The sequence below is a fragment of the Osmerus mordax genome, chromosome 4 (genome assembly GCF_038355195.1).
Source record: "Osmerus mordax isolate fOsmMor3 chromosome 4, fOsmMor3.pri, whole genome shotgun sequence".
Taxonomy (NCBI): domain Eukaryota; kingdom Metazoa; phylum Chordata; class Actinopteri; order Osmeriformes; family Osmeridae; genus Osmerus; species Osmerus mordax.
The window spans coordinates 17,409,063-17,434,217 of record NC_090053.1 but is presented as its reverse complement, the minus strand read 5'-3'; the positions used below and the strand labels follow the sequence as shown (position 1 = coordinate 17,434,217).

The window sequence follows — 25,155 nt, the reverse complement described above, 5'->3', positions numbered from 1 at the left end:
GTGAGCCATAAAGATAATTTCTCCCTATTCTGTCTTTCCTAGTGGATTGGAAATGGAAAATATGTGGCGGTGCACCTGCAGCTGTATCAGGAGGAGTTAAAGTCCCAGCGAGAGGAGTTGTCCGTCTTCGGTGGGCAGAAGGAACTGCTCTCACTCTCCACATTCCTGTACTCACAGGGTTTCAAGAAGATCTCCAGGTGACAACATAACATCGTTATTTTACAGACAATTTTCAAGTGGTCAACTGCATCAAATCCATCCATCCATGTAGCCTATTCATATATTATGAAATGAACTGATTCTTCTTTATTCGGCTTTACCTGTTCTTGCTTTCAGTCACCTGTACCCACGTGTTTTAAATGTCCGATGTTGTTAGTTGTTATTTGTTGTTGAGAAGGAGGTCCAGGAAGGACACACTAGTGCTGCTACACCCACAGTTCCACTGCCAGCCAGCCAATCAGAGTGGAGACCAAACACAGGCCAATCAGATGGGGATTAGGAAGAAGAGGAGGTGTTCAGATTTGTCCATCTCTCCCTCTAACAGAGGACAGCTGGCGAAGAGACAGAAGACAGACCATTCACACCCACAGGCTCCTGAAGACATCCCATGTAAGCACCAGAGATACAATACCAACACACACACACACCTTTGTGTCTGTCTCAGGCTACGTCATCCCCAGTCTGCATGGCCTCATGGTAGCTGTAGTTCAGTAGGACTGTATTGACCTCTTTTGTGCCGTGGTCTTTCCTGCTTTAGACGTCCCAGAGCTGAGGAGGACTGTCCGAGATCTGTACCAGTATATCAACCTCGACCTCGCCAGCCCACCTCTCCCCCCGTCCTCTCCACATTCTCCCTACATAAACCTCTCTCTCCCTTCATGAACCTCTCTCTCCCTTCATGAACCTCTCTCTCCCTTCATGAACCTCTCCTTTCATGAACTTCTCTCTCCCTTCATGAACCTCTCTCTCCCTTCATGAAGCTCTCTCCCTTCATGAACCTCTCTCCCTTCATGAACCTCTCTCCCTTCATGGACCTCTCTCTCCCTTCAAGAACCTCTCCCTTCATCAGTTGTTATTCTCTCTCTTTATGAACCTCTCTTCCCTCTCTCCTCCCGGTCCCATGGGGATTCTGCATCATCTACTCCTCAGGATGGTGAACCTTCCTCCTCCCTCCCTTCCTCTACTCCTTTCACCTTCCCTCCCACCTCTAACCCTCCCTCCCTCCTCTTCCCCTTCCGGCTGAAACACTCCTGCTACTTCCTGATTGCAAAAAAAAGAAGAAAAAGGTTTAGTACATTTCACAAAAAATAACAAGAGACAAAACATATGCTTATGGATGTGTATTTTAATAAAAATAATTCTGTCAAAATTAAACAGAATACAATATTTCTTTTTAGCATGTTTCCAGTACATAGGTATGTTTTATAATAATTTTTTTTTTTTTTTACATTGTTTTAAAGGTTTTTAAAGTTTCATGCTAAGTAGAGGGTAACTCATTTCACAATTGCTAAACTCAAAATATGAACTTAAAACCGTATATAAAGAAGTCAATTGTGCACAGCTTGTTGTCTATTAGTCCTAAATCCTTCAGCGGAGGCTTCAGCGCTGGTGCTGACCCGGACCCTGAGGAAACACCGTCAACACGCCTCCGACCTCCCACCCGACCCCTGACGGAAGGCTGCGGACCAGGAAAGCTATCCGGCGTTCCCAGCGTGAGCCCAGAGCAGTGGCTACTGGGTGGTAGGGGAGCAGGGTTGACAGTCTTCAGACAGGCCAAGACAGAAGAGAGCTGAGAGAGACGGTGTACTCGTACGAAGAACTGTCTCTGTGTGTGTGTGTGTGTGTGTGTTACTACAGGTGTGCATGGGTGCCAGTGTTTCTAAAGGTGTGTTTCCGTGTCTCCCCACAAGTGTGTGTGTAACAGAAGTTGTCTAAAAGAGCAGCTGCAAAGGTGTGTGTGTTGCAGCAGATTCCCAGGAGAAGCTTGGCAGATCTCTACGGTCCGACACACACACACACACACACACACACACAAACACTTAGTATAGAATTGTTAATAAAACTTTACTATAGCAGAAATTCTCTTAAAATGGAAATATACATTTGGGGGTGGCTACACCAGGGTTTCTTCCGGTGGCCTTGACAGCCAGAGGAGGAAATCTAGTACGTTTTGATCCTGTCTTGCTTTTAACACAGAGCTGTACAGGACGGCCAGAAGGGAGGGTGGACCCCCCAACCACCTCCACAACCCCCACACCCACAACCCCAATCTCTGCTCTTCAGCCTCAACAGGGTCCAGGGTAGTCAGTCTTCAGGTGTCCTGATCTACCTGCACGGCCGTCAGGCTCAATCTCTAGGCTGCCAGCAGCAAGCGTGAAGCAGCATCATCATCATCACAACTAGGTCATCTAAACTAACATTCACCACAGTGTAGCGCCCCCTACTGCTGGGAAGAATACTGGGGTCAGAAACACTCCCCGCATCTAGACGACACTGACCATAGAGATCACGAGAGAGGTGGGGAGCTATGATACATACAAAACAAAATATACTAAGTGTGGGCGAGTGTCTGTGTGTGAAATGGAGGGTTAAAAATGTTAAAAACGCAGTAAAAAAACACCTGACAGCAGTGATAACACCAGGAGGTATGACACTGAACAGAAGTGAGGGGAGCAGAGGCAGCATGTGCTGATGATATGAGGTCTGGTTTGGTGCTGCTTCTACGGCAGAGGTGACTGATCGACAAAAAACGAGGTTCACTGAACAGTTGTACAGAAGTTGTAGGTATAGTTGAGTGTTTTGTTTGTTTTTGGCAAAAGGAATTCACTTCTTTATTCAGTAGAACGACATGGGGTGAGAGGAGAGGTATTCTGCGATCAAACTAGCAACTCAGCCCCAGGAAGGTCTGACTTCTGTGTTTACTTCCGCCCCAGCTCAGTGTGGGCTGCCACATGTTAGTATTCTAGGATAACATGATGTCCCTGTTCTATCTACCTCGCCCCTGAGCCACATCAGGCTGGACTTCTACCCCAGCTAGCGCTCTCTGTGTGTGTGTGTTCCCAAATTGATACATGACCAGTGGTCACTGGGGTCAGCCTGCTGCTGGCTCCGCCCCCTCTGAGATGGCCTCTGACCTCGGTGGCTCCTGAGCTCTGAGAGGGAGGGACCAGAGTGCTTTGCATGGTGATGTGTGTGATATGATGTCACGGTGCAGAACACTGAGTCGGGATTCTAAGTCCATAAAGAACTGGAAACGGAAACAGATCTTACTTCGGTCCAAGATGAGCACAACAAACTACTTACTCGAGGAGAAAAAATAATAAAAAAAGACAAAAATAAAATAAAATCTAGAAAAAACGACTAGATAAACATAATAATAATTAATTATCTTTAAATAGTGTCACACATTGTTTTGATAATACTAAATTAAAAAGAAACTTTCTTCTCCTGTTCTACACGCTGCTCCGCCCCCTCCGGGTCAGACGCACCAATCACACGCATGCTCTCTTCCGTTGCCATGGTCACTACCAATAAGTCCTCTTCTCAGCAATCTGCAACATCAACCTGCGTAGAGGGAACAAACATGATATGCTAGAACTGGCAAGGTGTGTGTGTCAATGTGTATATAGGTGTGCGTGTGTGTGTGTACCCACCTGGACCAGGGTTAGTGCAAAAAGTTGTCTACTCTGGCAAAGGAGCAGGATCCAGAGCGGACGCGGGCCATGAGCTGGACACACTCTGTGGCCTGGCCCAGAGCCAGCATCAGGGGGGGCTGCCTGGGCAGGTTCTGGGACTCTGTCAGGTCAGGACCGGACCAGACCCCCACACATACACACACACACACACACACAGATACATTGGTTAGGAGCATCCCTAAAATGTGTGAGATTAAGGGATGTTTAATCATCTGTCAGTGTTACTATTCAAGTCAGTACTGGGCTTAATGCTTGCGTTTCAGTACCAGGCGTGTGTCGTGCTGAGGCTGAACATGTTTATGGTGTGTGTGCAGGGCCATACCCAGGATGGCGCTGTTGAGCGCAGAGCAGATGGCTTCTCTCTGCATGGGGTCTAGCTGCTGGCCCACTGGACAGTTCCAGGGGTCCGAGTACGCCAGGAGACTGAACGCATCCTGGGAGGGAAACAGTGATGTTCAGTCTCCCCTCACAGAAGGCAAGTCACAAATCAACTGGGACTCAGAGAGACCCCCCCTCTCCACCCCCCTCTCCCCTCCCCTCCCTCCCCTCCCTCCCCTCCCTCCTACCTGTAACATCTTCTTGTGTGTGGCGTTCTTGCCGTACTCTCTGCAGAGCTGCTCGTTGAGACCCTGCAGCTCGCGGCCAAACTGGATCATCCTCTCTGTGGCAGCCTGGTTCCCCCCACACAGCTGTCTGCTGCCACAGCCCTCCTCTGGAAATGCACGCATACACACACACACAGACACACACACACGTTAGAGAACATCACCTGTATGTATGTGAGTATATGCGAGAGTGCATGTGTGTGTGAGTGCATGTGTGAGTGCATGTGTGAGTGCATGTGTGTGTGAGTGCATGTGTGTGTGAGTGCATGTGTGTGTGTGTGTGAGTGTGTGTACCTGCCAGCCCGTTGCCCAGGCTGTCGTCAGGCTGCAGCAGCTCCTGGTGTTTGTAGGTTCCGTTCATCACCCTGGACGAGCTGTCAGTCACGCCGTTAGTGTAGGGCTCCGCCTCCATCTCCATCTCACTGTCACTTCACGGGACGCACACACACACCACAGACGTCACAACACAGACACAGCTCATAAGTACACACATACTTTCATTTTTTAACACACAGTCACACAATCATATGGGCAGTCACACACACACACACACACCTGGTCTCCTGGTTGCTGTTGGTGCTGTGAGGCTGAGACTTGGTCGAGTCGGAGGAGTTAGATTCAGAGTAGTTGACGGAGGAAGGGGAGGAGCTTGAGGAGGAAGAGGCGGAGCTTACTCCAGGGTACTTGCTGTGACTCTTGTTCTTGTTGGGCGGGGTCACTCCGTTACTGCAGGTGGGGCTGTCTGTTCCTGGGGGAGGGCAGGGGGCAGGGGGGAGGGGGTTAGAGAGGACACACTCTGCATACACACCCGGCTACATCCACTCTCCTGTCCACATGACTGAGTGTGTAGATGGCTGGTAAATGATATCCGAGTTCCTGTATGTATTAATGCATGTGCTTCCTTGTGTTTGCGTGTGTGTGTGTGTGTAGGTGTGTGTGTGTGTGTGTGCGCGCGTGTGTGCGTACCTCCAGTGTGCAGGTGAGGGTTGGTGGCCCCGTGGCGGGGGCTGAGGCTGGGGGATACGGGGTAGCTGTCCTGGGACTTGGGCGAGCGCAGACTGAAACAGCGCACCTCGCTGTCCGTACCGTTCACCATCTCCACAAACTGACGACACCTGGGAGGAACAGGAAGTGGTCAGCTCAAACTGACGACACCTGGGAGGAACAGGAAGTGGTCAGCGCAAACTGACGACACCTGGGAGGAACAGGAAGTGGTCAGCGCAGGCACGGGAGAGTGGTGGATGGTCAGAGAAACAGGCCGTCAACAGAGAAACAGGCCGTCAACAGAGAAACAGGCCGTCAACAGAAAAACAGGCCGTCAACAGAAAAACAGGCCGTCAACAGAGAAACAGGCTGTCAGCAGACACTAGCCCCGTGACAGAGAAACAGGCCGTCAAAGTCCTGACATGCTTGAAACACAACAGCTGAGTCAGTCAGTCAGTAGCTACAGGCACATCTTCAGCAGTCACCACTGGAATAACAGGACTAGAACTCGATTTTCCAGGACAGGAAGAAAAGGCCAGCGGTTGTTTTTCTGTGTCACAAAACTTGTGTCAGAACATCGAAACTTAAAAAGGCCCAGACCTCAGGGACTGATCTGACAGGTTCTGGAGAGTGTGAGATTGCAGGTGTGGTTTGAAGGACTGTCAGACATGAACAGCAGCTCACTAATCTGCTCTCTCCACAGCTGCACCCAGACCCAGGCAGGACTAGCTGCACACAGCCCCAGGCAGGACTAATCCATCCCAGAGCTCCACCTCAGCAGCTAGGGGGAGTGACCCTGTGTCAGCTCTGTCAGGATCTCTGGACTGACTGGGTCTGCTTCATTCTGCAACCAACTCCTCCATCACCTCCTCTATAGTCCTCTCAGCAGAACACTGTCACTACTGAAGACTAGGAGGAGGGGGAGGAGCAGAGGAAACAGGTGGGGGAAGAAACAGGTGGAGGGGAGAGAGGAGGAGGAAGAAACAGGTGGAGGAAGGGAGAGAGGAGGAGGAAGAAACAGGTGGAGGAGAGGGGAGAGGAGGAGGAGAGGGAGGAGCAGAAGGGGGGAGGGGGAGGAGAGATAAGAGTTGGAGGACGGGGAAGAGGAGGAAAAGGAGGAGCAGGAGGGGGAAGATGAGGATGAGGACGGTTCTCTAAGGTGCTCACTAGGGGTGGAACGGTACACTGAAGTCCCGGTTTGGTTCATACCGCGGTTCAGACATCACGGTTCGGTATGAGTTCGGTACAATGGAGGGAAAGGCAAAACAAACCAGGTTCCTCCAGTTTTTGGCCCTATTTGTATCTAAAGGCTGGTTAAGCACTGTAGGGAGTAGAAGTTGGACAGTTTTTTTTGTCTCGTTCCAGTGATTGGCACACCTGGGTGATGGCGTTGGATATTTTTTGTCATTTAACACACGCTCTTATCCAGATGGGTATATGCGTTAGCATGTTAGATATATTTCCACTATAGTTCCACGAGACGCCCGTACCGTTCTGGTTCAATACGAATACATGTACCGTTCCACCCCTAGTGCTCACACACAATCAGGTGTTAAACCTGCTCTGCGCTGCCTGGGTCATTGTTTTAGCTTAGCTGTTAGCTTAGCTGTTTCTCTACAACACACCCAAGTGTCTGCGCCACTCTCCGCGCCCCTAACTCTACGCAAGCGAGGAGTCGGCTTCTTATCATCTGAGGGCAGCCTCTAATCTCCTGGTCTGTGCAGGCAGCTGGGCAGAGGGGCCGAGCGGGCAGCCGGGCAGAGGGGCCGAGCAGGGTGAGGGTGCGTTGCGGGATGTGTTTGCGTCAGGCTGGTGTCAGACTTACTTCAACATGAAGAGTAGGTTTGGGTTGTGTTCTAGCAGGCCAGGGTACAGCTGCTGGGTGGCCTCTATGGCCTCTCCTACTCTTCCTGCCAACACCAGCTTCTGTATTCCTGTTGGACAGACACCGAACGTTTAGACACAAAACTGTTCTTCAGATTTCCCCTGACAGTGTGGCAGTGTGTAGTGTATAGTATGCAGTATGTCGTGTGCACAGCCGTAGTGGTTTCTTACTCTGCCTGTTCTTTATGGAGGTTTGATCCTCTTGAATCAACGTCTCTGTTGCCCTGGCGAAGGCTGTTGCCGTGGCACAGTACCCATGATGCACCAGGTAACTGGACACCATGCTGGGGAAGAGTACAGGGTACAGGTTAGTATGCCAGCAACTCGTGTGTGTGTACAAGTGAATGTGTGTGAATGTGCCTGTGTGCGCATATCAGTGTTTGTGTGTTCTCACTTCTGCAGCACGGCCTGCCACTCCCCCAGCCTCTCTCCGATGGGGAAGCGGGCGATCATGCCGTGGATCTTGGCCCGCCACTCAGACATGTAGTCCTCGATGTCGAAGACAAACGGCTGCTGGCCGAAGTTAGCGTCCACAATCTCCCCCGGGGTCTGCAGGCCCACCGTTGGGTACAGGTTGGGCTGGGGGCGGGGGGATGGTGACACAGGTCATGATGTTACTAGGTCACTACAAGTATCTTATTAAATATGGATTATTAATATATATACAGATTATTATATATTTATCAAACATTATTGTTAAAATGACTTCCTAATAGCCTCCATCTCTGCACTTTCCAACAAAAGGCTCCACGTTCTTTTATGTTTGATCCTCAAACCAGGGACTGACATTCACATCAATGTATGTGTTCAAATTCAATGTATTCCCAGGGCTTGAAACAACACACCATACGAAATACTCACTGGCAGGTCTGTGAAGGCAACACCTGCAGGACAGACAGACACACACACAGACAGATGAGATCCAGATTCCAGAGCAGTGAGGCAGCCATCAGAATGTTATTGATACTATTCTAGATCGTTGATGCTATTCTAGATCGTTGATGCTATTCTAGATTGTGTCTGTTCCCACTGCGGTGCTACCGGCCCATGGGTGGCAGCAGAACTGACCCAGGCTGATGCCGTTCTTGGTGTAGAAGCAGGTGTTGTTGATCAGGTTCACGCAGCAGCCAATCACGTCGCCCGTGGTGAAAGTGGGCCCGTACGGTTGGCCCGTCCCTGAGGAGCAGAAGGAGTGCCCGTCGTCGCCGTGGTAACCGTACGAATGTTTGTCCCAACCTTGGAAGCAAACACACATACAAAGGTTTGTGATTTAGGGGAGAGAGAACACACACATTCTGTGGGCTAAAATGGAATAATCTACCGTCTCTGCTATCCCCCCGCTGTGTAGTACTCTGGGTGACCAGCAGGGGGAGTTGAACTTGACTGGATGACCCTGGTGAGTCATAGTCAACCAGTGCAGCATAAATACTCGGAGTTATTGCGTGTGTGTGTGGTTAAGACAGACTGCTGGAGGGACAGAAGGTACGACACTCCCAGCCAGGGCTGGAGAGGACGGTGTTATAAACAGAACGGGTCTTGTAGGGACAGAGCTTGAGCCATTCTACATATCAGCGCGCGGTCAGCCAGACAGGCCAGCGTGAGGAGGCTGACGACAAGAGGGAGAGCGAGGGGAAATGGGTCGTGTGTGAACTGGCAGTATTCGATTAATCTGCTGACAGGGGATATCGCCTCTAAAGCCCCGCTCACTGCTCCTACAGGCAGATGACATGGCAGGCCTCCACCATGGGATCAGACACACTGAGGTCAGCCTGCACTCTCACACACACACACACACACACACACAATCATATACCCCAAAACACACACAGGCATACACAACACTGTAATGCAATCAAGTGTAATCTTTTCACCATGTACTCGAATGTTGCAAAATAATATATTTTGTAACAATGTGCGCAAGTCAATTCCCACACACATGCACACGTTTCCACTTCATTCTCTAACTTTTGTGTCACAGACATACTGACAAAGAGATATGCAGAGAGACAGTGAGGGTGTGTGTAGAATTGGCTGGATGAGTCCACAGTCTCCTAGCTCAGGTAGGCCACAAGGCCACAATGGGAGGGTTGCCACGACAACCCCAGAGCGACATCAGCCCTGTGTAAATCTGCTTTCTGCTGCGTCACGTGACGCGGTCTGAAGCCCCCCCTAGCCAATCCCAGCCCCTCGTTTCTATTCATGAACCTGAAAAAGACTAGAGACTCTAGAGAGTGTCGTTGAGGAGTCGTAGCATGTTCTATGAAGCTTCACAGAATCTATCTCCTCTCCCCTCACTACAAATGGATCGGTAACAAGTCTGGGCATGTCCTGATCTCAGTCGCAGCAGCACACTGACAGCCAGGCCACCAAGCCAGCCTCCTAGTCCTCTTCTACTCACCAGGCAGTCTGTTCATGTTGACCCCCTGGGCAGACAGACCGATCCCCATGTACCTGCACAACAACATCAACATGATTATCAACATCACAACGCCATCACACCATATCAACAACTGGGTAACTATTCCAGCCTACAGGGGCTAACTGGGAGTGCGCGGGGGGCCAAAGTAAACTCACCCATCGCGTCCCTTGCTGACGATTTTCACCTCGAAGTAGTAGATGCCACAGGCGGCCGGGATGGGGTGGGTGGCTCTGACGGAAGCCGCATCTTTGTGGTTCTTCCCGTGACCTACGAGAGGAGCACATGGCAGCAATGAGGGAGGGCTGGGACGTGGTGATAAGAGGACACGCAGACAGAACGCTTCGTACCTGAGGTACACGTGCCGCGTTCACTGCCTTCATCCCACATGTTCCAGAACACACAGGCAACTTTCTACTACGCATGCCGCCACCCCAGAGTTCTATTCTAGAACATGTAGAACATGTTACCTATTCAAAGTTCTGTTCTAGAACATTACCAACCCAAAGTTATGTCATAGAACATGTTCCCAGTCTAGAGTTCCGTTATACAATATTCAACACTATCCCAGAGTTCTCTCCTAGAACACACTTCTACACCAGACTTCTGACCTAGAACACCAAGTATCACCCCAGAGTTCTGTCCTAGAACACAATCCAACTCCCTATATCTGCTGTAGAACATGCCGACACTCCCGGTTATGTTCTGAGATCCACATCTTCTCCACCACTCCAGTGGAGATCAGTCACCCAGTGTCGGTGAGTAAACAAGGTTGTAGAGGTCAACTCGCCTAAACCAACATCACGGTCAAAGTAGTGAGGTCATAACTGTCCTCTCACTCCTGCTGCCACATGCACCGTTCAGCCAACCCCACGTGTGTGTGTGTGAGTACGTGTGTGTGTGCGTGCGTAACCCTAACCCTTCTAGTTGGTTGCTAACAGGACACCTCGGGGCTAGGGCAGTGTGACAGGGCAAGTTTATGTGACGTACACTACCACACACTGAACACTGTCCCAAAGCATGAGCACACGCACGCACCCCCACGCAGTACCTCTGTGGAAGTTAGCAATACAGTCATGTTCATGATCACCCTAGCTAAATCCAGAGAGCAGCCAGTGCAGTGCTGGTGCCCTCATTAGGACCAGCAGTGTGTAGTATCACCAGCTCTGATTAGGCCTGGGATGCCTCTACTGCTGCACTCCACTGCTATTTATAGAGCCCCTCTGTCTGTCTGTAACCAAAACCTCAACGGGCACTCCATGACCAGACACACAACCATCAGGACTAGCCCACCTTACACATTGACACACGCACACACACAGCTAACAGGAATACAGCACATAGACAAATAGTCATGTGAAATGGAGTAGCGTATGCATACACACTTACAGCTATTAATACACACACTCACAACACAGGCTTCACAACAGCTCTCAAGAGAGACATAAGCTCTGGCTCACTCAATCCCGTTCTCACTCACAGGAGCAGAATTCATAACACGGTTAATTTGAATTGTTCTAACTACTGCTTCCCAACCCTTTTGTTTTTGTTTTTACCAAACCGTAGTCGAACTCTAATCCTTTTATTTTAATTTGATCAATCATTCAATCCATTGATCAATCCTTCACTGCTAAACCTACCCAATAGCAACCCTAACCCAACTCTTAAGTCAAAACATTGCTCCCTGATGCCTCCCTAATCCCCCCCCCCCCCCCCCCACACACACACACACACCTGTAAAACTACCCTGCTCCCTGTAACTACAGCCTGTGAGATTAGAGAAATTGATTAAGAGAGCACAACATTGACCCACTGAGGCAAGGTTCATTCCAGCAAGCCTCCCTATGATGGGGTCACAGGTCATCTGTCTGAGAGACAACAGCTACTGGCTGAACAGAACAGCATACAAAGCAGTTACCACCTATCACCTTCTCTCTTACAACAACGCTCCACTGACAGAAACAGGCTTTTTTCACCTACATATGCACTCTTGGGCTACACGATTATTTAAAAAAATATCTCAATATATATAGATTTTTTAACAGCACATTCCTTCAGCCTGGTAGAGACATTGGCATATATGCCACTGAATTATAGACACAGGGCCTGAACATGGAAAATGTGTCCACACCCCACAGATACAATCACAGCTAAACTGCTAACCCCACAAACACAATATACCACCCACTTATTCAGAAGCCTTTGAAACAAGGTGTTGTTAGTTTTGTATCAAGATATTAGTGTAACCCTGACTACCTTGGACTTAAGCTCCAGCACAGCCAATTTTTTTACCTGATGTCAACCAGAATGCTTCAAAAACAAACTAGCCTACAAATCGATAGTCTATAAGTATATAGGAATACTCTGTAAAAATAATACTGGTATACGTCACTGAGGGATCCATGTCAGACAGTGCTTTGTATGGCAATGCTAGTTCACACAGGGCTGCAGGACATGGTCCGCTGGTGGAAGACACACAGCCACTACATACACTGAACGCAGGCTTTCTGATAGCTGACAACACGCCTATCAAATATGGGATATCGTATGTGACAGCTAATTATCAAACACATTGCGCCCTTTAAGTAGGATTGCATTTCTATAATCCGTTATTATACAGCCATGTCAATCTCAGTGTAAACGAGACACCAACTGATTTGTATGTAATTTTGCTAAACTGCCAGCGGGCCGCGGCCTCCTCCCTCGCAGTAGCTGTAGCTGGGGAGGTAAGCTAGACATGGCAGACAGGGAGCTGTGCTATTGAGTACATAAAGATCTCAGTGGAATCCATCTAATATTCGCGAGCTTAGCCGTCAGTCCGCGTGAAAAATTATTCACCCATTCTAGAACCAACATCCAGAATGTGTTCACTGAACCCTCGTACAAAATGGTTTTAGTACCATTTCATATCACGTAAACAAACATCAATTAACAGGTCAAGTGATGTTTCGCAAATTAACATGTCATGTTTTGTGTCAGCCTCAACATAAAAATAAAACTAGGTTATGTTTGTTTGTAGAGCTAGCTATATTGATAGAAGACATCTATAACTGCATCCATCTAGCTGGCTAAACCATTGACCTGTTTTCAAAACATAAGCTAGGTATCAGTGACAATCTACTTTTGCAGAGCTAGCGTAACTTACTAGCTAGTGGCTAGGTGGCTAACGTTAGCCAAATGAAGGCTTGCAGTTCCTCACCGGATAGTTGCTTGTCACTTAGCTAGAAACATTGCTACATAGCTAACTGGCAACCATAACCAATGCTGACCAGTGGCAATGCGTCGTTTTATTGAAGCTGTGGTAGCCACCAATAAAGTATGGAAAACGTTGCACATAAATCGTAACATGTCGATACGTCTTATGTAAGAGGGAGAATATGGTTGTTAAATATATCTGCAAACAACAAAGCCGTGATGTTGAAGGTTAGCTTGAGAAACGAATGTGCTTCAATACTGTCATGATTAACGTTAGATCTCGAGTTCAACCATTTGGGCATTTCTCTTTCCTCTTGTGAAACAAAGCAAGAGGGACGTAGAGGCAGCTCAAACTAGATCTGGGAGATTGCACACACATAGCTAATCGCATACAGTCAGATATCTACGACGCTTGTGACCCTCAAAGTACATGACATATTTGAGCAAGACCCCGTGACAACGTTCCAAATGATGTACTTGTTGCCATTTGTGTAGAAGTAGCTACTAGTACCTTTGTAATGGACCCGCAGATTGTTCTGTGAAAGCCCGATGTAACTGTATTTATCCTTGGGGCTCCAAGATCGGGGTAGCGGGGTCTCTTCCTCGTTCACGGCCGGATAGAGTCGTTTTAATCGTTCGTTCAGTTCGTGCTCCTGGTAGTTAAAAGCAGGATCCCCTAACAGCAGGCTCCCCGCTCCAAGCTCTGCCATTGTCGGTGTGAGATGTCTTCTTATGGTTTGTTTTCTATGCCTTGTCAGTCCGTTGATACTGGGTGAGAGTGAGATGGGCTGAGAGAAACAGCAGTGGTGTGATATCCCCGGATAACCAGCGTCCTGTCGCTACTGTAGTCAACATGAAGTGTGGGTAGTGTAGTTTAATGCCAAAACCGTCCACTAGCGAGTTTTCACGAATCAACTACAGGGCCCTCAACCACCTATCGCTAGTTCGTGTGTTATTCTCTATGAAGAGGAAGCTAGGACATGTAGTTTTAGAGGGTTTTTAATTTACTGTACATTTTGGTGGACATTTCTCAAGAGCTCCCAACGTTGTCAGTTTAGAAATAACTTGACAACCTTAAAGACATGCAGCATATGTAATATTTGTGTTTGTTATTTAGTTGCATTAGGCCATGTGCATAAAGCACTACAACCCTGAAACAAACAATTTTTATATATTGTAATCCAAAAAAATCATGGGTGACAAGAATGAGAAATGTGTAGATCCGTAAACCGTAAGTCATTCTGCAAAACATACCTGATTGCATTGCGGTCCATGTGAAAAAATACAATATTTCCACATCTAAAAGGTTTTGTTCGCCTTTACAGTTTTAATAATTGATCCGGAGTACCATGGGCTACTATGTGGGTCCTTTCTAGGGTCCTTCGTGTCCATGACAACCTTGTGTAAACATAACACAGTTGACGCACGAAGTCAAGCCACTGAAAGCGACCTGCTAGCCAACTAGCTAGCCAATAAATACATAAAGTTATGAGATATAATTACGATTAATTAATTTAGTGTTGAAACCAACATTTTCAGATGTCGACACAGAAAGAAACGAGATTTCCACCTATATCAGTGCCAGGAAGGCAAGTGGATTACACTTTGTTACAGTACTGTAATGCACCAGCCAGCAATGCTTGTAGCATTGCCAGCATTAGACTAACTACTACCCAAAGAGTAAGAGGGATGGGTTAAGATTACGTTTTCATCTCTTTTTCAGACAATCGTCAAAGTATCAGCGGGACAACGGCTCTAGCCAGTGTAAAACACGTCTGACAGCGGAGGAAAGAGGTGCAGCCAAACGCACAGCATCTATTACCAGAGTAATACTACTGCTAGCTGGCAGGCTACCTTGTTTATCTGGCTCAACAAATATACTTATGATATGTCAGTTATCCAGCTCGCCAAGCCTTTTGTACAGTATGTGCTTTGAAACAGAATCAATATGTGTGTGTGTTTGTGTGTGTGTACTGTACCTGAAAGGTGAACTGGACATCGAGTTACTTATCCACCTGGCCCGCCCACATCTCCTCCCAGTTGGTGCAGAGTGGGCGGACCCATGGGGCAGGGGCCAAGATCAGGAACCACGGGTAAACCACTAGTTTGTCTACCCCTAACAGAACCTTCAACAGACTCCACCAACCTGACCTGAATGAATGCATCATAACACTAATCTGTCTGCACCATCTAACTACAGTCTGTCTGGTTCAGTCACTTGTGCTTGGACTGGACCTGTATAAGCCATGTACTGTTTAATCATGCATGTAATCAATAGTCATACAGATATCCTTGAGGGTTTACGTTGGTTTGTGTGCAGTTGTAATGGGCGTATGTGAAGCCCTCTGTGATACGGCTTCTAAAAAGGACGATACAAATACAATTTGATAATATATCGTTTACCTCAATGTAGATTACGAATAGGGAAATATCTTTAAATATGCTTTTAAAATATAATAACTTGAGTCCTGTTCTGCACCTGTAGATGTGGTGATGAGTTTGGTGGACAGGTGGCAAAGCCAAAGTTTCTCCAGCAGCTAGAGGGCTACTTGAGGAGGGAGCTGCAGGCCATTGACCCTCAGGCACCCCAATTACAGGAGCGAAAACTACAGGTCCCATGTGCACCACACACCAACCCTCATACAAACCTGTGCACCTGTTATCTTGCAACCTAAACGCCTCTGTGCCTATTTCAAATAGGCCTACCGAGAGGTCTTTGACTGCTTCATTGAGGACTTCAAAACATACAAGCCTCTTCTCTCTGCCATTAAGAATGAATACGAGGTTACATTAGGTGGGTCACATTGCTGTGCTGTATACAGTATTTGTACTTGGAGACACACTTCAGGCATAGAGCTAACATACGGCAGATATAGCGAGTTAACTTCCTATAAATGAATCACTTGTAATGACATGCTGTGTTTACTTGCATGGTACCAGTATAACAGATTGTGTGCTTGACTACAATGCAGCGTACCTGCGGGACCAGGTGCGTGAGCTGCAGCCGCTGCGAGCCAGGCTGGTGATGGTGTCCGAGGAGTGTGAGAGGAGGATTACGGGTCTGAGGGAGGAGGAGAGGTCAGAGATCAGAGCTCTGAAACAGGAACGTCTCCGCCTGCAGAAGGTCATGGAGAACATGAAGGAGAAGCATTGTGCCATGCAGGCAGAGGTACGAACACGACCAGATCTTCTGTTCCGCTCCATACTCCAGAATGCCCCTGGTTTTAGATAACGCTCTTGCTTGTGCTCTCCTGCTCCAGGTGAGCAGTCTTCAGGATGAACTGGCAGCCCAGTACCTGATGTACCGTGAGGAGAGAGATGCCCGGAAGCTGCTCATCACCAACCTCAGCAGCACGAGCTGTGGAGGGGAGGAGGAGGCAGATGAGGAGCAGCAAAGTGGTAACAAATTATATATTTTCAATCCACTTCATATTAAATTCAATGAATATTGACATGAATTCATGTCAATCTACAGTGTTTTAAAGATAGCATGGTTAAACTGTGGTCTGGTTTGTCAAAATAGGCCTGATGAGATGCTTTATGTGTACTTAAATGTGAGAAATGCATTTGAACAAGAGTCATGTGTATCACATCAGCTGTGACCCTTGTCTTTCCCTGTGCCAGAGTTGGAGAGTAAGGACCCTGTGCAGGTGGAGCTGTGTCTAAGGGTGTGTAGAGAGGACCTGACCAGAGCACAGGTGGAGCTCAACCGTTTGCATGCAGAGTACGGAGACGTGGTCCCTCGGAGAGACTGGGAGTCGCTGGAGCACACACACCATGAGAGCCTGATAAAAGTACTCATATACAAACACTCATACACAATGTGGTAAACACAGTACATGTTTGTAACCCGGTGTGAATATTATGAATGAATCGAAATGAAAGAGTTCTTTCGTAAATCTGAAATTAAAAGACATTTCATATGGATGAACAAGGATACACAGAGATGTAGTTCATGTTACCAAGACGATGGTATGCATGTTGATAAGTGAGGATCAATGCTAAATACCATTGTATTTCCGTTAAAGGTGTAAATTTATGGAACAGCTGTCATGCGGAACTAAAAATATGTGGGACCTTTAGTAAGTTAAAGAAACTATTTAAAAATAATGCAATGAAATTATATGAAACAATTAATATAAACAAAAGAGTGATAGATGAACAAGCTGTTTTTGTTGTATTTGGACTGTGCAACTCTATTGCATAGGAAATATTAATGTTTTTTTGTATTCTGTTCAGATCTGATTGTCAACATAATGATGTAAGACAATAATGATTTCTATTTATTGTTAAGATATGAGATGTTTTCATAAAGGGTAGGCATTATAAGCATGAGCTTCAGCCTACACCTGTTTCAGACTGATGTAAATAAGTACGTTTATAACGGTTCATGTTTACTTAAAAGACATGTGGATGAAGAGTTTGTGGAAGGTTAAGTAATTGACGCTGGGTTTCAGGGTTAATATTTCAAGCAATTGATTCTACAAACTCAGGGCTCGGCCTACACTTGTATTGACAAGTGTATTGACACACACGGCAGTCCTACTTTAAGTACTGACCAGCACTGTTCTGTGTCCTGCTAGGCCGTGTAAAGCGCTGATGGTGGGTTTGTTTTGCTGTCCAGATAGAGACTTTGCAAGCAGACTACGAGCAGATGCGTCATGAGTACGACACCCTGCTGGAGCTGCACAGGCAGATGACCTCGGATAGAGACGGCTTGCAGAACGAGCTGGACCGTTTCAGAAAGAGCTCAACTCCCAGGCCGCACTGGAACAAGTGTGCAGGTGACACACATGCACACACACACACATGCACACACACACAAAGCACACACACACACAACCCCTTGCCACCACTGCCCATGATTTGGTGTTTGCTGAGGGATTATTACTGCATCTACTTGTGAAATGCAACAGCCTGAAGTTCATCTTGTGCTTATTGTGTGTAGAGGCGGTTGGAGGGGCTGAGCGCTGGGCAGAGCTGAGTCACAACCAATCAAGTCAGAGGAGGCTAGAGATCCTTCTAGAGCAACTACTGGGAACCACATCAGAGCAGAAAGAATTCTTCACTGGACTGGTAAAACTTGCTCCACCCTCAGTCCCTTCATACAGTTAGACACACTTTTTGGATACATTTCAATTCTAGTGTTGGTACATACAGTTCTTATTAGGGGTGTAACAATATATCTTGGAACAATATATCGCAATACAAAATGTTTACAATATGTAACGTAGAGTTATACGTCCGTTTGATCCTATTGGTTGAGCTACCAGCACGCGACCTACTCTGCACGTGCGTCATGCGTGCATTCATAGAAATAACTTGAACTGAGTTAACTAAATTGTATGTACAACAAAGAAAATTATTGAATTTTTTTGGGAAATAAATCTGTTAAGTGAATTTCAGTTTAATTTAAAATGTTGTTCAAAATATCGTGATAAGTATTGTATTGTACACCCAGTATCGTGATAAGTATTGTATTGTGCACCCAGAATCGTGATACGTATTGTATTGTACACCCAGTATCGTTCTTATGGATAGGAATCCTATCTAATATAAAAGCCAAGCAGCTGACAAAGGGTTTCTCTGTTCAAACTGCAAGAGGCAGCTTGGCTGTGAGAAGGAGACGGATCATTTGTGTCAGAGATAGGTTTCAAATGTCTGTTTTGAATCCCTATGGATGGTGAATATTAGTGAATTCAAATAAAGTGCCAAAATGGGTCTTCTGGATTCACTGTGTGTGTGTGTGTGGTTGTGTTCAGGGTGGGGGTGCTGAAGTGCCGGTGTACCTACGCTACGAAGGCAATCTGAAGAACCTGCACCTGCAGAAGGCTGACGTTCACAGAGTCATCAGGGAGGCGTGGAAGGAGAAGGTGACTGAGGATGAGAAGGTGAATTATCACGTCCTCTTAAAACTTGTTACACTAGTTGGCCTCGCTACCGCTGTCATGCATTTTTCCAGCTGAGCTACAGTTTCCTATTCTGTGTGTGTGTGTGTGTGTGCGCGCAGAGTGACAAGAGCAGTGACCTGGGTGAGTTTCTGCACAGGCACCTGGAGAGACAGCACAGGGAGCAAGCAGGAGATTGGGCCTACAGTCTGATGGAATCCTTCCACCAGCACTCCAACGATGATGTCATCAACCTGTTCCACCTTATTCTAACGGGGAAGGTGAGAGACACTTCGAGTCATGCCAGAATAATCACAATATCATGTTGCATGTTATTTGATAGTTGTTTGGTTTAATGTGCCATGGGTGATTTCTGTGTTACCAGGTGGATGAGAGTGTATATCATGGGCAGACACATCTGCTGTCTAACTTGTTGAAGGTGCTGATTAAGACTGACACTTCCGGGAGCGGGTCACTAACCCTCCAGGAGTTCAGGTAAACATTATCTATAAGACACAACACAACGCCAGCAAAATACTCCTCACCAATCAAGGTGACATGTTCCCTCACTGCAGCGTTATGCGATCGATGCCAGTGTTTCCCCTACCATTATATTAGGGGGGCACCCCCCCCTGGGAGGTCAAGTTAATAATGATTTTTTTTTAAATATATATAGCGCCCGATCACTAAATAAGTCATTTAAGGTTACCTTTCCTATAAAACAGGTCTATAGCTTGCTCTTTTATTAAACAAACTAAATGGCCTTATGTTATTTATCTTATTTACACGACGGCGTGTCATTTCTGTTTCTACATGGTCGCCCCCCCAAAGCTGTAAACCTAGGGGAAACACTGGATGCGTAACAACGATGTTGCGTAGCTGTAGCATGTTGTGTGCTCTGCTATAGTAGGCAGCTACTCTGTACTGAGAGCTCTGTGCTGTGTTCCAGGGAGGCCCTGAGGACGGCCTTTCCCCTGAAGACAGACCAGGATGTAGAGGAGATGTTGTCTGTCGCCCAGCAGGAACAGGACAGCAGCAGCATTGGCATCATCAACTACCAGAGGCTCTTAATGGAGGTCTATACACCACCCAGAGCCACAGCGATGCGTTATCATGGACACAGTATCTAACACAAGGTCATTCTGTAAAGTGAAATTCTTGTGACATGGCAAGGGACAGCTACGAAACATACCTGATCAAACCCAAATACCCGTCCCTCCAACACAAAAAAGCTGAGATACTAGTATGTACGTGAGATTCCCCACTGCCCCAACCTGTTCTCTGAATCTCCTACAAAACACACTTGTATTATGGCTTTTCTACATACCCAACCTCTGACCTCTACATCTCAAGAACCTCACAGCTCCATGTTGGGTTACATAAATGACCTCTGGTGTCCACAGTGTGAAAGCTGCTGTGTTGTTTCTCCTCCAGGACTCTGAAGGGAAGCACAGGGACTTCCTGACTCTGGTGAGGAGGCAGTCAGAAAGAGAGAAACAGCAGTACATCAGCCAGCTGAAAGCACAGTTAGGGGGCAGAGAGTATGTATTCACACACACGACAATCACTTGTTGTCACACAAAGAGCCTTCAATGTTAATTTCTAAATGCTAATGAATGCAGTGATGTCATTCGTGTTTGTTATTGCCAGGGAGCTGACTGTGGCAGACCTCAGGTCAGCCTTCAGAAGCATTGACCCCTCTCTGGACTCAACTACTCTAGACTGGAACCTGACCATGGCTTTCCAGTGTACCCCTGAGCAGCTAGACAAGCAGACAGTGCCAGTTGAAACAGAGCAGCTTCTTCAGCGCCTCTTGGTGGCTAACGTCACCAGGGCTGGTGTTCAGACACCACAGGACTGATATCTCCACATTGGGCTTTACACACACAAACACACACACAAACATGCACCTCACTGATCAAAACACGGCAGTCTAAGACAGTAGCTGTAGACAAGCTGGCATAGTGCATCTTCTTTGTAGTCTTCGCACAGCATGTGTAGCAGTCTGGGATCCAGTTGTATGTTTTTGCTGTAATTTCCTGTCATTATAAAGCCTTACTTTAACATTAAAATCGTGCATCGCTTGTATCTTTCAAATTGTGTTTTGAGAATGATCCTCAGGTTTCTCATGCAGGGGCGTAGTTCCCGTTACACATGAGTGAGATATGTCCCAGTAACTTTTAGAAAACTTTGTCCCCATCACTTTTTATTAAGAAAATTAGCTGCAATCCGCTGTTATACGTAAGCTTTTTTTTTTTTTAAACGCTGTCTCATCTACATTCTAAAACAAAACTACGCCCCTGGTCTCATGGGTAGACTATTAAACTTGGATCCAATTGTCTATAGAAGTGTGGTGACATCAATGCCACTTGTCAAAATATCGGTTGTGGGCAAATACAGCTAATGTAAAATCAGTTTTCTGATTAGGTTTTATTAATCAAGAAAAAAAGACAGCGAGTGTCTCTGGTCAAAACTGGACGTGATGACTACAATTCCAACAAACCAACGGGGCAGATTACCGTTTTAGACATGCGTACTTCCACACAGACGCTGGTGAACTGGAGTAATCGCCATAACTGGCACCAGGGAAAGGTTTAGATCCGCGGTAAGTTTCTTTAAAGCATTTAATGGTTTGTTGAATGAGGGGATTTTAGTCGTCAAGTAACTGTATCTACGTGTTACATTTAAACAGACTTGTGCGTTAAACCTTTTTCAAATGTGGTGGCCCGGCTAAAAGTGCTAGGACACGCCTATGCTGTCTGGAAGCGGGCCCCGTCTAAAGGAACAGGCAGGCAATAATATTTGAGTAGAGTATTTTTAGTACTCAGTCAGAAAAGCACGTGCCAACGAATTATTTTGGTTGTCACGAGAAATGTTTTAAACCTCATATCAAGTAGCATTTTATTTTGTAACTGCTTGCTATTTAGACATTTAATAGCGTTGCTGCCGCCTATTAACGTTAGGTTAGCACTTGGCTAGCTGACGATGGCAAATCAGCTGCTAAAATAACATGTGAACCCTAAACATTACATTAGCCTAGCCCTGGCTGGCTGGCTTTGAATAGACTTTGAATAGACCAATGGTAGTCAGCATGGTAGTCAGACAGGTGGGGTTTCTGTTCGGCTAGGGTCGGGCTAGTTGTATCTGCCAACATTTGAATGTGCTTGCCTTGCCGAAAGTTGGAGCCACATGACTCACTCTGTCACTGTCCGTTTGCCACTCAAAAGAGGCGTTGCTACATGCTAGCAACATTAGTTTAATAGCAAACTTTGAATGATCAGTATCCTCGAGGCATCTCTGGTTTCAACTGACCTGTCTTATCTGTGTTTCAACTTTTGCCTGTGTCTTTGTGTGACTGTCCATCTTCTGTCCTGCTGGATTGTATATGTCTCTTTTCTGTACGTCTGTCTGTCCATAGTGAGAGTCGCTGGGAGATTCAGGATGGGGGACAAGCCAATCTGGGAGCAGATAGGGTCTAGCTTTGTGCAGCACTACTACCAGCTGTTCGACACGGACAGGACCCAGCTTGGAGCAATATATGTAAGTATAGAGCGTGTTATGTGTCTGTCATTGTATCAACAGCATCTGTCATTCTCAGATGTATGCTCTGTGTGTCTCAATTACTGTTGGTGTAGAACTTCTATCCAACAGTAGCTACAGTAGCACTACTTTGCTGCTTCCTGTTCCTGTCCTCCTCCTACCTACACTCTCCAGTCATACTTCACTATGTGTTCTGAATTCATTTGCTGTATATGTTTAATTGTTTTTAGACATATTTAATTCAAATTGGATTTTTCAAGCCTACTAAGTGCAATATGTGTATTCGAAGTTCTGTAATAATGCTGGTTGTCATCCAGACTCCAAACATTCCTGACTGAGCTCGTGGCATGACATGCATTGTTTGTATGTCCGCTGGTTCTTGGCAGCTCAGTTCATTCTTTAAAATGAACAACCAGATATGACTCACAGCTCACATACACACGTAACTGAGCACTGAACAAGAAGAACCACCTGTACTGTCACTGGTCTTGTCTTGGGTTTCTTTGCATATCCACCCTTTGTTGTCTATCAATACTCTTTTTCTGCGAGGGCCAGATAATTTGTCCTTTCTTTAATGTCGGGCCGAGTCGGTCTGTAACAGAAAATTACATGGGCAGATTTTTTTGCTGGCTTGCGTGCACCTGCTTGATCAGGATGGAATGTTATGTTGAATGTACCATTCTGTTGGTGTGTGAATCTAACAAATAATTTGTTTATGTTAATAATTATAGTTAATAACTAAGGGAAATGTTATTAGTTAATAACTAAGGGAAATTTAAGTTTAAAAGCCAACCTTCATTATCAAATACAGATATGATATGATTAAAACATATAGGCCTATTTAAAATTAAATTTTCAAAATATGTCTCTGGCATTGTTCAGAGGGCCGGTCCAGATGTGTGGGCGGGCCCTCTTCGGCCCGCAGGCCATCGTTTGGGGACCCCCTGCTCTACACTAACCTCCCTCCTCAGTGTCTCCTAACACCCTCTCTCTCCCGCCAGATTGATGCGTCATGCCTTACATGGGAGGGACAGCAATTCCAGGGAAAAGCAGCAATTGTCGAGAAGCTCTCAGTGAGTTATGATTTGATCTGGTGTATTAGATTGTTTACACACCGTGGCAACCACATGCATAATCGAGGACAACAGCACTGAGCTGTTGTCTCAAACTGGGCCAGTTTGTTTTTGCCCACTGCGGTCAGTTATTACACTGTAAACTCAAACAGTCTTCCTCGGTCAAGGGGAGGGTTTTCTACAGGTCTTCATCTTCAATTGATGACTAAAAGACACAGAGGTGGTCTGGTTATAAGTACTTGATCTATGTAATGTCCTTATGATTTGTGTGTTTATTTTTTATCCCCAGACTCTCCCCTTTACAAAAATTGCCCATAGTATAACAGCCCAGGACCACCAGCCCACCCCAGACAGCTGTATCCTGAGTATGGTTGTAGGACAGCTAAAGGTATGTAAACTACTCTTATTTTATACAAGCACCATGACTATAACATTATTTTCCTAAGGGGGTTACATTAATTTGACCCTGTAATAAAATAGCCTAGCTGTGTAGAGATAATGTTTGATAGCCAATTGGCTAGCTAATTTGCTCAGAGTGGTTTTTCATGCTGAAAACCCCAACATTACAGTGGCCTACCCTCAAGTTTCTTGTTTCACATATCTAAATAACAATAACGAATTGCTATTAGCTGGAATTGTTATACTTGCCAGTGATGATGTTAAAAGCCTTAAGTTAACAGTGCTCCCCCAAGGTCAAACATGTATGGATGGTGTGCCTGGAATGGAATAAACGGTGTCTTTCAAACAATGACACAAGTACTCCTTAATACAAGGGTGGGGATTATCCCAGACAGACCCTGGAGTTTTATTTATTCAAATTTTTAATTTGAGACACGATTGAAACATGGCCTAGAAAGCTCATTAAAACCCAAACAGTTCCCCTACACTATACCAGCCATTGATACAGATGTACCGACCTTCAAACTACTTGTTCTACTACTGTGGAATAAATATTAAATACAAATGTCTGTATTTGTGTGTGTATGTTGTATGTATGATATCCAGGCAGACGATGACCCTGTCATAGGATTCCACCAGTGTTTTATCCTGAAGAACATTAACGATGCGTGGGTATGCACCAATGATATGTTCAGGCTGGCTCTGCACAACTTTGGATAAGCCCCACCCCCGCAGGTGGGCAGGAGGACTTGGGAGGGCGGGGCAGGGGTGGAGCAGACCTCCAGCCCCCCCTCTACCTCGTCTGCACCCGTCTTGACAGAACAACACCGGATACTAGACTCCAATCCCAGAATCCTACGCGGGCTGGAACCGGCCTTACCAACAGAAACAATACGTGCTCCTTTGCTGAGAGCTGGCTGACCAGTCTTTCTGCCTCTGCTGACCTGCATGATGCTGGGAGCTTCTCTGTGCACACCGGACCAGGACACCGACTTCAGCAGCTTACCGGCGCCTACCAGTCTACTGGACTCTGCTGTTAACTTAATAACTTGACTGTTTTTAGTTCACTTTCAGACTCTTCTATAGTTGTGTTCTATTATTAACCCCTTGTGTGTTTTTATCAGTTTGCCTTAGTGTATTTTACTGCATCTCTGCTCTCATTGAAGGTTTGGTTTCTATTCATGGTCAAGTCTGGGTGCTCCCTGGAGAACCGTATGAGGATGATGACACTGTTACCCTGTCTGCTCACAGTTATCTATCGTTACAACGGCCGCCATACACAATAAAACCTTCACATTTTCTTAATGAAGATGTCAACTCCTGTTTCCTCTGTCTCCCTGTATCTGCCTGTCTCTTTGCCTTTCCTTTCTACACCAAACTACCACCTGTTCTCTTCATCAAAGTAATATGTAAAGCAAGACTGATTGTAGAGATCAGCCTCTTATCAAGTAATTCATGAGCACCTTGGCCTCCTGT

At 46.4% G+C, this 25,155-nt stretch overlaps 3 protein-coding genes across 3 annotated transcripts; 2 read left to right on the top strand and 1 right to left on the bottom strand.

Annotated features, from left to right (window-relative positions):
* Positions 1–1,327: 1,327 nt before the first annotated feature.
* On the bottom strand, positions 1,328–13,579 carry ranbp10 (RAN binding protein 10). The gene is made up of 15 exons (XM_067235573.1): positions 13,291–13,579; positions 9,743–9,854; positions 9,567–9,619; positions 8,237–8,404; positions 8,030–8,052; positions 7,563–7,747; positions 7,340–7,452; positions 7,110–7,218; positions 5,267–5,415; positions 4,856–5,048; positions 4,595–4,728; positions 4,262–4,407; positions 4,018–4,129; positions 3,654–3,795; positions 1,328–3,564 (listed from the first exon to the last, which is right to left on the bottom strand). The coding sequence occupies exons 1-14, from the start codon at positions 13,487–13,489 to the stop codon at positions 3,665–3,667; spliced, it is 1,827 nt and encodes a 608-aa protein (XP_067091674.1). The 5' UTR covers positions 13,490–13,579; the 3' UTR covers positions 1,328–3,564; positions 3,654–3,664.
* A 392-nt stretch (positions 13,580–13,971) lies between these two features.
* Positions 13,972–20,716, top strand: tsnaxip1 (translin-associated factor X interacting protein 1). Its single transcript, XM_067235123.1, has 16 exons — positions 13,972–14,003; positions 14,503–14,605; positions 14,766–14,872; positions 15,265–15,391; positions 15,480–15,573; positions 15,752–15,948; positions 16,040–16,178; positions 16,404–16,573; positions 17,404–17,563; positions 17,728–17,855; positions 18,542–18,670; positions 18,790–18,948; positions 19,053–19,162; positions 19,617–19,743; positions 20,102–20,208; positions 20,318–20,716. Exons 1-16 carry the CDS (start codon positions 13,972–13,974, stop codon positions 20,526–20,528), a joined length of 2,100 nt encoding a protein of 699 aa, XP_067091224.1. The 3' UTR covers positions 20,529–20,716.
* A 495-nt stretch (positions 20,717–21,211) lies between these two features.
* Positions 21,212–24,996, top strand: nutf2 (nuclear transport factor 2). Its single transcript, XM_067235580.1, has 5 exons — positions 21,212–21,272; positions 22,086–22,207; positions 23,209–23,280; positions 23,570–23,668; positions 24,286–24,996. Exons 2-5 carry the CDS (start codon positions 22,109–22,111, stop codon positions 24,397–24,399), a joined length of 384 nt encoding a protein of 127 aa, XP_067091681.1. The 5' UTR covers positions 21,212–21,272; positions 22,086–22,108; the 3' UTR covers positions 24,400–24,996.
* The last annotated feature ends 159 nt before the right edge of the window (positions 24,997–25,155 follow it).